At 39.9% G+C, this 13,045-nt stretch overlaps 1 protein-coding gene across 6 annotated transcripts in view; it reads right to left on the minus strand.

The window, feature by feature from the left end:
- Positions 1–13,045, minus strand: part of NALCN (sodium leak channel, non-selective) — a 318,984-nt gene that overhangs the window by 42,941 nt on the left and 262,998 nt on the right. For all 6 annotated transcript variants that reach the window (XR_003682527.2, XM_028497339.2, XM_028497338.2 and 3 more), the window contains 6 exons: positions 8,485–8,605; positions 8,302–8,400; positions 2,973–3,066; positions 2,357–2,463; positions 2,075–2,149; positions 1,261–1,380 (listed from right to left, as the gene is read on the minus strand). Coding sequence is in view for 5 of the 6 variants with exons in the window: in XM_028497339.2 (XP_028353140.1) it covers positions 1,261–1,380; positions 2,075–2,149; positions 2,357–2,463; positions 2,973–3,066; positions 8,302–8,400; positions 8,485–8,605 (616 nt within the window). In the remaining variant the exon portion in view is untranslated. The remainder of the gene's footprint in view (positions 1–1,260; positions 1,381–2,074; positions 2,150–2,356; positions 2,464–2,972; positions 3,067–8,301; positions 8,401–8,484; positions 8,606–13,045) is intronic.

A 13,045-nucleotide genomic window follows, 5' to 3' on the forward strand; every position in this document is an offset into this window, starting at 1 on the left:
GCTGAGCCTGCGCGTCCGGAGCCTGTGCTCCGCAACGGGAGAGGCCGCAGCGAAGGGAGGCCCGCATACCAAAAAAAAAAAAAAAAAAAATAATGTGTTATGGGCTTGTATAATCTTTACAGTTAGAAGAAGTTCAGATACTTGACCTTCATAATGCGCATATAGACTAGGTAAATTATGAAAATATATTCCCAGTTCAGAGCAGGGAACAAAAGATCACTGAAGACAAATAACTTGATTGAAGTGCTGGATTAGGAACCAGGTCTTCTGGACCTGTGCTGTCCACCATGGCAGCCACATGTGGTCAGTGAGCACTTGAAATGTGGCCAGTCTAAATTAAGATGTGCTGTCAATGTGAAATAGGCACTCAAAGATTGAATACCAAAGAAAGGATGTAGCCTCACTCCTTCATAATTTTTACATTTCTGACATGTTGAAATGATAATATTTTGGAAATGGTAGGTTAAAAATATATTATTAAATTAATGTAATGTCATCTCTCTTTTTTAATATCTTTTTTATATTTTAAATGTGGCTCCCAGAAAATTTAAAATAACATCCAGGCCACATTTTATTTCTATTGGACAACACAGCTCATGATCACAATCAAGTACACCTATGGCGTAGAGTCTGAGCTGAATAGAGGGTGGGGAGGCTGAATGCATTTTAGGCAGAACAATGAGATCTCAGGTGTTGAGATGGGGAATGATGGCTTTCGAGAAATGGCAGCTGGGTGTGTGGGAGAAAATAAGGCAGCAAAGTATCAGAGAATCATACTGTGAAACCCTAATTATAATGTAGTGGCACGGAAGCTACACTTCCACTCAGAGAACTGGGTTCAGGTCCTCTGATTCTGGCTTGTGTGTGAATTTAGGCAGGTCTCTTCATCTTTCGGTTTCCATTTCTCTCTCTCTCTCTCTCTCTCTCTCTGTCTCTCTGTCTCTCTCTCTTGTTTTTTATCCTTTGAGAAAATGAGGGTTAAACCAGAGGATCTTGAAGGACCTTCTCTTTCTGGCTTGCAGGCTCTAGGACTTTGAGGGGTCAGCTTTTGTCTGTGTGAAGAGCGCGTGCACACGTACACATGTATGTGTGTGTGCGTGTGGGTGCAAGCATGTCCGAGGGTCCGTCATGGTCAAGGCTGAATTTTAGGGAGGTTAACCTGACCCTTGAGAGTAGGCTGACCTGGAGTGAGATGAGACTGGAAACAGGGTTACCTGAACTGAAATTACCAACTAGAATAAACTTTAGTGATGCGCTTACCAGGAGGGCAAAGTGAAGTACCACCCAGACAACGCCGAGTGACGTCACCAGAAGGTCGTACCTATTTCTTCTGCTTTGCCAGAAGCCGGCAGGTGACATCGCTATGATCTTCATTGTAACCTGGGCAAAAACAATGAAGACAGTGAACTGAGGCTGAGTGTTCTGCATATATTTAAATGTACTAACCTGAGGCACATTATTTTTTTAAAGATGTAGAAACCACAGAGAAGAATTTATTACTGATGTGCCTGTGTATATATGTAAATCTATATTCTCCACACTCTTTTCTCCTTTTTTTACGACTAGTTCTGATAGCAAGACGTTTTTCTTCCTCAAGTAAAAGACCCTAGATTTTGGGAAACATCAACCGGTACAGGGTAAAATAAAAATCTGCTTGCATTTCCAACAAGATTGCGCTGGAAAGCAATGTGACGTGGACCACATATTAAAGTAATCTTGTCTGGGCCAAACCCCTCTGCCACCACATTGTAATCTGAGTCCCTGAATTACAGTGGTTTGTGCCGTTTGCTGTAAATATTTGAACTCACATAACTAGACAGGCCAACATTCAGATACAACATCAACAGCAGTTAGTCATTCTTGCAGTTGGAAAAATGGAAATATAAAGTGAAGTCTTTGTTCAAGAGAAGCAGAACAGCCTGAAAAGGAAATACACTAAGAGCATTCTGTTCCCCAAAAAGGACTTCAAAAGCAACAGAACGCAGAGGTGAAAGGAAGTGCCATCGACGAAGGACGCTGTTTTGCTTTAAAATGTGCACTGCAGCCCCCAGCACCAGGTGACTCATTACTGTACCTCTAGAACAAAGATGAACGTGAAAACGACCGACATGGTTGCCAAAGGAACAGTCACTGGGTCCTCGACGTCCCACTGTAAGAGAGACAGCACACACGTCTGTGCCTGCCTTCCATCAACACAGAAAGACTTTCCCCTCTTCCACCCATCTGAACAATCATGATTGTGAATTTAAATTTTTTATAAATGTAGACTGTGAGTGGACATAGCTGCCTGCACTGTTCTTGGACCCACCAGTGAATAAAAAATTCATTCCCAGAGTGTTAGGGTGAAATAAAGTACCTTGACGGACAGCAACACCGACTGGGCCAGGACGAGTAATGCAATTGTCCTCTTAAAAAATGGATGCTGGGTTATGTCATACATCTTAGCTCTAAAACCATCATTATCTGAAAAGAAAGGTTTAGGCAAGGGCATTTGAGACATCGGTCACATTTACGTTCTTGCCTTTCATGGTCTTTAATGCTCGTCTTAAAACCCATTACGTTTTTTTTTCTCCTACAGTTCAATCTACTGTGAAGTGTCTTGCAGGAATGGCTGGGTCTGAATATTTAAAACGACGGTGCATGACACCGTCTGCATTGGAAGGAGACTCACATCATTCAATTTCTGTCAGTTTAATACATTTCACTCATATGTTTAAAAGGCAGGCACAAATATATTTACTTAACAATTCATTTTTTCATTAAGGCTTATCCTGAGAGCACTGAAGCACGGCCTTTGGGTGGTTGATTTTAATAGCCTATGGAGAGATCTGTAGTTTGGAGCCTGTTTTTATATTAACTTCTGCACAATCGCCTAGTGGCCTCATGATGATTATTTTAATTGAAATCTTAGACTCCCGGGGAATCATGAACACTGGTGCCCAACATGAATAAAATCGGAGCATCTCTGATACCCGGGCGAGGCGGCAGATGAAGAGGCTGTGCTATCTTCAGGCGGCTCTTCAAATCTTCCCATCTTCTCTGATCTACCGTCAGCAGAGCCGTCCCCTGAATAAACAAAGGAAAACAGAGAAAGACCTTTGGTCATGCGCTCCACACCAAGGACGTCGCAAATGGGCTGCTGACACAAACAGGACTAATGTGGGTTTAAAACAAAGCTATTCTTCCTATACCACGGTGGTTCCATAAACAGGGTCAGAATTCTCAAACGTGGTCTTGAGAGAAGTTCCAGAAAAGAGGGCCGGGGGTTCAGAGAAGATTCAGCAGCCTTCAGTTGGCATCTTTGAACATGTATAATATTCAGGTTTGGGAAAATCTAAGGAAGGTTTTCTACATGATTAGATTTTCTCAAAGAGATACTCTAACAGTGGTTAGTTTCCTTTCATAGTAGAAAAAGCTGCAGCAAAATGATAGCTTATCAATGCTGCTGCTTCTGGTTAAGGCTATTGTGTCTTTTTAGAAATCATTCTGTTACATGCGATCGTGAAACTAGTTTTAAGTGGCATGAGGTCAGAGAATTGCATATTTAAGAAATTTGTGCTGAGACAATCAGTTAAATGAGATCAGATATTCTTTGTTATATAATGGAGCGCATCATTAAAATGCACTTGAATATATTACATTTCATTACATTATAGGACAAAGGCAGAAATATAATATAAGAAACTGGGAAAAAAAACACCTCCCCTCTCCCATCCTGCCTTTCCTGACACAGAGCTAACTATCTTTCAGGGGTACATCCTCCTCACTATGTTTTCAGACTTTTGCTGCTTATGTATATATAAATTTATAAGAATGTGTTTGTTTTTAATTTTATAAATTTCTGTAATGGTATCCAACATGTGGGAATTTACAGAGTTTGTTTTTTACTATTTTTATTTTTTTGCCACGCTCCACGGCTTGCAGGATTTTAGTTCCTCAACCAGGGATCGAACCCAGACCCCTGCAGTGGAAGCACAGAGTCCTAACCACTGGACCGCCAGGGAAGTCCCCAGTTTGTTTTTATCTTCATTGAAAATTACATTTTCCATACAACTAGATACTAGATCTGATTAGCTTATTCTAACTGATCACACAGTATCCCACTGTACAAATATGTCAGAAGGTATCATTTTAGGTTTATGGACTATAAACGATGCTGCAATAAACACACAGGTGCTGTCCCATGGTAAACATCTCGCTCTGTGGTAAATCTCTAGGAAAGGAACTGCTGGGGTCTAGGAGTTTACACATTTCCACACTTACCAGAGATTTCCAAGGTGCTATCCAAAGAGCAATAACCAAGAAAATTGGTTTCATTCTACAAGTGTTCCCATTTCCTTATATTCTTGCCAATACTTGACTTTATCAGACATTTTCATTTGGTCATTTGATGGGTGTGAAATGTATCTGATTTAGTTTTAATATTAATGAGACGAAACATTTTCAATGTGTATACAAGGTGATTCCTGTGTGTTCCTTTGTGAATTGCCTGTTCATAGTCTTTGCTCATTTTTGTATTTGGATATTTACTTTTTGATGTTTTGTAGAAATTCTTAATATATTCTGGATACTAATATTTTGTCAGTTATGTGAGCTGTAAGTATTTTCTCTTAGTCTTAGCTTGCTTTTTTTTTTTTAATTTTGCTTAGTGTGTCTTTTATAATTCAGAAAATTTTCCTTTTAATGTAATCTGACTTATACATTTTTTTCTCTATGGATTTCACTTTGTGGTTAATGTCAAGAACTCTACAACTACTCCAGGGTCAAAAACACATTCTCCATGGTTTAAAAATGGTTTAAAATGTGCTTTTCATAGCTGGGTCTTTCATTCACCTGGAATTCATTCTTGAGTATGCTGTAAGGTAGAAATGTCAGTTTAATTTCTGAGATCTGGACAATCAGTGAATTATCCCAGCACCACTATGGATGGTCTCATCTTCTCCACTCTCTTGTGCTACTTCTGCTTCATACACACATGGGTCCCTCCTAGGGCTTTTCTGTTCTATTCTGTAAGCCTAACTCTCTATCCCTGTAACAATGATGGCACTATTATACTTATCATTGCTTGGTTTCCCACATTTCTGTTCATGCTCACCCCTGTAAGAGTCTTATCAATCTAATTTATTTCAACAAACCAGTTTTTCTCATTCTGGAGCTTTTCTGTAAGTTACTTTGTTTTCTATATCACTAATTTTCTGTTCTTTTATCTTTGTTATTTTCTTCCTCCCTTTTTCTTCTATTTCACTTTGTTGCTCTGATTATAATTTGTTGATTTGTGTATTTGGCAGGTTAATCATCACTATTTGATTCTTCTCTAACATGTACACTTAAAAGCTATAAATTTCCATCTAATTACTGATTTATCTATACCTTGTGAGTTTTAATGTGATTTTTATAAATGATTTATCTAAATGCTTTGTGATTTTCTATTCTGATTTCTTCTGTAACTCAAAAATTGCTTAGAATGCTGTCTTAATATTTCCAAATTATGGGGAATTTTTGCTATGTTTTAAAATTGTGATAGAGAACATGTTGTGTACATTATCAATTCTTTGGTAATTATTGTTTTATGACTTTGTAGATGATACATTTTGTACTTGAAAGTAATACATAGCCTCAAACTGTCAGAGTCAGAGACCTTTATATGTCCATTGGACCAAATGTTTTCATTGTGTCAAATCTAACATGTTCTTTTTGTTCTGATTTATGAGTTTCTTAGAGGAATACATTACTATCTATCTTTCATCGGATTTTGGATTTGCTAGCTTTTTAAAATAATTTGGTTAATATTGCTTTGTACATTTTGAGATTCAGGAATTCTATATTCTTGTGGTCATTAGTTTCTTTTGTCATTCTTTAATTACACTGTTTATTCCTAATAATGAGTTTTGTTTTAAATTAATTTTTTCTATATTAATAATGCTAAACCACTTTTTCTCACTAACTGCAAACAAATACTTTTCTCTGAACATAGAGACATGAGTATCATTCCTTTACTAAACAAATCTGGATATTTTAGAAGGTTGAACTCTGAAAGGATCCAAAAGAATAATAAGCATGGTGGTATCATCTGACCATTAATATATGAAAACCTCTGAAAGTTTATTATTGTGAAATTAAGTTTATTAATCAAGCATATTATCGTATAGTAGGGAAATTTAAAAATATGTATTACTGCCATAGACTTTGAACTTTTAAAACAGGCTTCCATTTTCTAGGGAAGACATAATTTTGCATAATTCTGAATTGTGAAAACATTGCCTCCAAAGCTTACCTATAGTCCATATCTTTAGATCTCTCTATTGCCTGTATATTTGGAAATCTATTTATATACCTTGGGAATGACCATTAGAATGTGAGCTGCATGAGGGTAGAAATCTTCATATGTTTAGTTTTCAGTTTATGTATTTAGTTCCTTACGTCCTCAGGGTCAAGAGCGTCTGGCACCTAGTAAGTGCTCAAAGAAATATGCTGAATGAGTGAATAAAACAATGAATAAATGTGTTATATAGGAAGTAGCTCATGCACGACCACCTAAAAAACTTGCCGAAAAAAATCTTTCCTAAAAGGTTCACATAATTTAGAAATTTATACCTCCAGTGAACTGGTCACGTTTTTAATGTCTGTTACACAATTTCTTCCGCTCTTCCCCTTTCCCTGAGCACCCTTTTGAGCTAACATCCGTACTCCCCTTTCTCAGGCCAAGAGGCCTCCTTCCTCCTCCCGAACAGGACTAGGACCAGGATTGTAAGCAGACCTCCTGTTGTTCTTATTTCAGCCATTCCTCTAAGTTCGAGAGCTGCAATTGATTACGCACCTGCCTTCAGTTATGGGACGTTTTGTGTTGTCTCATTTACGCTGCTGAATTGTGAGCTACCTTAGGACTGAATTCGTCTGAAATCAGATCTGCTCAGAGGGCCTGGGCAGGTGTTCTGAGCAAGCAGTACCTCAACTCTGCTAACGGACTGATTAGCTTCGGCCCGCGACCTGCAATTCCCAGTGTCTGCTCCCTGGCACGGCTCAAAGGTATCTGTAAAAACACCCATCTTCCTCTTGCCGCGTGGTATTAAATTGAACACACTGTTGGGCTTAAAGAAACTCGTTTATGAATGTGTTCAAGTAAAACAGGGGGCTGGGCAATATGATCTCTATTTTTCTTTCTCTCTCTAAATTCCATGTTTCTGTGAGTTGGAGTAGTGTTGGGGCCCAAAGAGGGGGATTTTCAACTCGAACCCTTTGAAAGGCAGAACCAAATGACATCCTCATTAGGCACACATCAAAGGTGGCAACTGGCTGAGTAGCTGGTACCACATACTTGGAGCCTGGGGGGATGTGAATGAGACCGTCCCGTGTGCAGCTACACAAACCAAAGGGCCCGGCTATGAATGACGTGGAGCAGCACGGTGCAATGCAGGCAAATCTAGCTTTAATTCCATGCAGAGCAGCGGGCGACATTTTTATACCCTTGAATGACAGTAATGGGCGCCACTTCTGAGTCCTGGCCCCGGTGTCCACTCCTTATAAGCCCCACTCAATGATTTTACCTCTGTAGTCTGCTTTTCCTTCAACTGTGCATTTCAGGGTTGTGAGGATAGAGAGATGAGCGTGTCAAACCTCAGTGCATGAGTCCAGAGGAAGACTGACCCTTCCCCAACAGAGGGCATCTCAGCCACGTCCAGAAGACCAATATCGAAAGTTTCTCCCAAGCTCTCTTTTTGACAGGAAACTACACTTGGCTGTTTTCTATTTGTGAGTGAGCTCTTACACTGATCATTAGAGCTGTTATGAACTCAGCATGCTTCCCGAATTCATAAAGTATGCAAAGTTTTTATGCAAAATTAGAAAAATCTTTTTATCCTATGAATTAGGATTTCACAGTTTCTACCGCAACCCTCACCCCCATCCCATCAAAATTCTGAGTTCACCTACTGAGTTACACAGAAGCATCCAATTTTCACTTAGTGAAAGGCATATCACCTGCAATCAGTGCATCGGTTTCAGCTACTGTATTTTAATAACTTGCTGCACATCCTTTCAATTTGAACAATAGGAGATGCGCTTTTCAGTCCTCAGCAAATTAATGACACCATTACCAAAAGAGGAAATTTAGCAAGAGAATTGTGCTCTGAAATAATGTGCCTGAAAGGCAGCAATGAGGTAGCTTGTAAAATAGCTATAGAGATTATTTACACTGGTCACTTTACAGTTTAATGCGACTTCACGCCGTGTGTGGAAAAGGGAACTCAAAATGAGCGGCTAGGAAAGAATAAACGCTGCGGAATTCAAACCAAGAATTCTTACCTTGTTTTCATTGAAATTAGCAATAACTACTCCAACAAAAAGGGTCAGTCCAATCATGCAACCCAGGAATACAAAAACATGAATATAGATTCCATGCATCTGTATAAATGAAAAATACGGTTATTCATCAAAGCCAATGAAAGCAGCTGTAGTAACATTCAAAGGATTCCAGTGCGTGCTTACCGGACCCACACGATGAATAATAACATCCCTCACTTCCACCCAGCCTTTCAAGGAGAGAACTTCAAACAATGCCAGCATAGCATTGCCCACATTGTCGAAATTAAAGTTCCGAGGATTCGCCCTGCAAGTCAGAAAGAGGAATGTTCTGTGGAATTCCAGTGAGAAGCACCCTAAGGCAATATCTATAACTCTTTCCAATCTTGGGTGCAAAGTATAGGTGGCACTTGGAAGGTAGGTTAGATGGCATTTGTTTGCTAACTCATAAGAATGCATCAATGTGTTAGAATTTATTAATTATGCAGTTAATTATTAGGCAATGATGGGGTGTTCTCAATCGAAAACAATAAAATGCTATGTCCCTCGACTTCTAGCTCCAGAGGTTCTGCAACGTTTCTGGCTGGTCCTGATTAGTATACCGAGGACTTTCTGGTGAGAACTTGTGAAGGAGATACTTGCAAAGGGGCCTTGGAGTTTGGATGTGAATTTTGAAATGGTTTTACGTTCGAAAACCCTCCTAAAGGCATGAATTACAAATCCTGGTGTTAGTACAGAAAGTGTAAAATGAGTAGAATTTGGCCACTTTATTTTATTCTGTGTCATCACGTGAGCAGCATGCTGTGACCTAGTGACGCTTTAGAGGTTCCTGAGGTGACACATACCCTATGTGTCTCCAGATCACCCCCTCCCAGGTGGGTGTTTTTCTCTCATTAACTCCAAATGTTCTCAACAGATACTTCTTGTAGACCCCAGTGTATAGTGTGCTGTCTACCGCACAGTTAACTCCTGAGTTCTAAAACATTTTGGACCCTCTATTTTTGGGGGGCCAGGGGATGTCTCATTTCTTATTTTTCTGACACGTGTATACGTTTTTCTTTCCACTAACATCTTTCTACTACACTGCATCTCCCCTAGTCATTACGGGTCTTAGCTAACATATTTGTTAACAGAAGAAGATTTCAGTGTTTTTTTTTTTTTTAATCCCCCTTTTCTGAGGCTATTTTAAATAATTAAAAAATTTAGACAACCACATGCTGGAAAATCATGACTATCACCACATTTCCTGAACTTGATGACCTAAGCTCAGGATTATTGACTAGAGTAGGGCCTACTGAAGCCTAGCTGAATTATATTTTGATATTTTTTTTTCTTGCTAGCACATTTATCAAAAGTTAACCTTCACAAGCAGGCAACATTCTAGGGGGAATCCGGTTGAGTGTTTTTCTACCACCTTTTATGGTTTTCAAAACTAGAGACTATCATGAGATATACTTTTATAAGTTTTCTTTTTTTAATACTAAATATGTGGGAATCTAATAAGGAAACATAAAACTGAGACTGACTTGTTTTTAAAGGTTTAAAGCTGATTGGTAGAAATGTTTTCTATACAGTAAAAAAGGCCCACTCAGAAATTAATATTTAGGGATTCTGATTTATATTTTTTAAGTATGAAAGACAAGCATATTCTCTTGGATTTTTCCAACAATCTTTCCTTTTGGGGGTTTCAATTAAATTTAATATATTTTACAGCAGACAGACTCTGTAAGGATTCTACAGAGGCCACAATTTTCTTGAATAAGGATTTTTTTTTAAACCAAGTGAGTCAGCTCTCAGATCCGATGTTGAACTTTCTTACCATCCATTTTCTTTAGGTAAAAGTGCTTTTTTTAGCTGAATTTGCAGCACCCCAAACTATTCTCAGGTTCTACATCCTTTAGAAGTTAGAATATGTTCCAATACACTTTCAGACTGAAGCAAGAAACGTAAAATGGAGAATCATAGACTTAAATTGCCAGAAGAATGTACCACATTAAAAGTCTCAGTTTTAATCATATTGGATATGTTTATGCTTTGTTCATGATACTAAAATTGGAAAGCTTGAAACCTTACCAATAACTACAGAGGACTTCAGCAAATCCCAAACACAACCCATTACTGTCACTCTTCCTGTTGTCCTCCCTGGATCTGGAAGGCTATTTAAATATTATCTTTTCTGGTTAATTTTGAAAAGATTACAATCTTGTCTACCCAATTCAGAAAAATGAAGAATCAGTTCTGACCTCACAATCTGAGTTTTCTACCTCCAAGTGACAAGTGCTCCAGGGATCCCAGGTCATGATAAGGAGAGCTGCTTCTCCTCTGGGAAGATGGGGGTGCCATGGAGGAGAGGAATCTAGCCTCTGCCCTGGGATGTGGAAATGCAGGGGATGACATGGTCCGAAATGGTACCCTGTATCTTACACAGCTCTGCTATCTAAAGAAATCAGAAACTAGTACTTTCTGGAATGCAGACTGCTTTTTGCCTCGCGCTTTGGTAATAGCAATTTGAGTTTCCGTATCCTGCAACAATCTTACCTCTGCCTCCCCCCTCACTCTCACCTGCCCGTGGCTCCTCCCCCTTTCACCTGCCTAATTCCTATTCACCCTTCAAGAGTTAACTGGGTGTGTCTTCTCCTCTAGGTCCTTCTCCCTGGTCCAGTCATAGTTTGGATTAGGAGCCTCTCTCCTGCGTGTACCACTGAACCCTTTGCCTCTCCGTACCCTAGAATCAGAGGCTGATACATCACGGAGCAAAAGAAACTTAAAGGTAAGCCTCAGGGCCCCTCCCTGACACAGGTCCCTTCCAAGACTCAGGAAGAGGCCCAGGAGTGAGTTCACATTGTCATATGTTTCTGTTTAACTTAAAAAAGCAAAGTAGTTTTATATTCTTTTCCTTAGAGAGTGTACCCAAATTGTTTAAGCCTTAGACTCGACAAAAAAAAATCTGATCTCTTTCTGCCTAGAATGTATCACAGTGTAATTTGAAATTACCTAGAGGTAAGCTTCTGGTGAACTTCAAGTGAGTTTAGGGGCTTATTTATGTAGCATTAAAACTTCAGCATATTGTATTAAATTATTTTAAATTTTATTTTCTGTTCTCCATTGGACTTCTAGCTCTTAGGGGTCAGAGGCCATAGCTCGTTCCCAGTGACAGCATAATTCCTGACGAAGAGTAAACACTTAGTAAATATATTTATTGTAAAACTGAATGCTTTGTTGATTTCTCTCCCACGCGGTTCCTTTTCCTAAATCCCAGACCTCTGCTTAAGACAAAACACACAATATTTATAATATATGATATGTTTAATCCTTTTTACCAAGGTAATTTTTATCTCATCAAATCTGAGTGATTCGGAAGAAAATGAATGTATTCATCTGAAGAGAGAATGCAGAAGCCAGACTGTCTCCTGAATTAGCTAGTGCATATTTATGTCCTAATTATAATTATCAGAGCATTCCTCTAGGCTAATTCCCAGATATAAGTTATTTTCTTAATCATAAATTAGCCAATATAAAATTACAAAATTTTCAGCTGCTAACTCTTGATGAGATTATTAGAGAAACAAAATGTGGAAATCATCATGGTTACAGTTGACATTTATTTGATGAAAGATTTATATTTCGCTAAAACTAACCCAAGTCACAATTATCTGAACAAATGGGAAAAGCTATTGTGATAACGTTCAAGTGATGTCCCTCTGTTTGCTTATGCTTTTAAAATGTCATTGAACTTGAAGTCCTTAATAATAGCTTACATAAAACATTACATTTCAATTAGCTGATTTAAAAATCTTAGAGAGCTGGTTTTATGGAACAGGTTGAACGCCACAGGGTACCACCGGAAACAGCTTACTCTCCTCCTCATGCTACCTTCCAGTGCACCCTACTCCCTTCCTGACACCTTGGGAGAGCCCAGAGCTTTTCGGTATACAGTCAGTCAGCCTCATTCTAAAATGCCCACTCCATTCAAACCTGTACCAGGATCTCACCCTCAGCAGCTCAAGCCTGACCCGTGGTCTGAGGAGGGAAAAAGAGGGTCAGCCACTCTGGTCCACTCCTCCTCTTGGTGACTGCCTGGGTCTTGCAAGAAGGGGCGAGATGCAGCTGGGGTTAGAGACATCACATCCTGTGTGTCTGACTCTGCTGGACTGTGGCCACCGGTGCTCTCCTCGCAGCAGCCGTGGTTCTTTCACGGAGCTCATTTTGGTGTTCCCAAGAAACACTCCATGTCTGAACAGTGTTTCTAGCTTCTGTGAACCTGGCACTTGAGCATCTGTCCCACATACAGACGCTGGACGCACTTTGCTCTGGACACCCCGTAAGATGCCTGAGTCACCCTTCCTGGCCTCATCCCTCCCTCGTCCTCCTCCCCACCTTGAGATGAGCCCTATTCAGGGTGTGCTTTTCAAATATAAACCAACTAACCCAGAGTCCACCCCCCCCCCACCAATCACCTCCTCTAGCAGGCTGTCACACTCTGGGCCACCATCCACCTGCCCTAATCAACCCAGTGCCAGGTGCCAGACCACAATGGATGGCCTCTATGCTCTAGAGCCCATTAAAATTATTCAGACTAGCCATCCCTAAGCCTGCTTGCCATGCCTCACCCGTTCCTTCCCAGGGAAACCACAATAAAGGCTCTCGGCCCCAGCTCTCCCCACCGCTCTGCCTGCTGATACACCCTGGTGCTTCCCCAGGTGGTCCCCTGTGGAGGGGCATGCCCCCTCCTCTTGGGAACGATGAG

The sequence above is a fragment of the Physeter macrocephalus genome, chromosome 13 (assembly GCF_002837175.3).
Source record: "Physeter macrocephalus isolate SW-GA chromosome 13, ASM283717v5, whole genome shotgun sequence".
In the NCBI taxonomy this organism is placed as follows: domain Eukaryota; kingdom Metazoa; phylum Chordata; class Mammalia; order Artiodactyla; family Physeteridae; genus Physeter; species Physeter macrocephalus.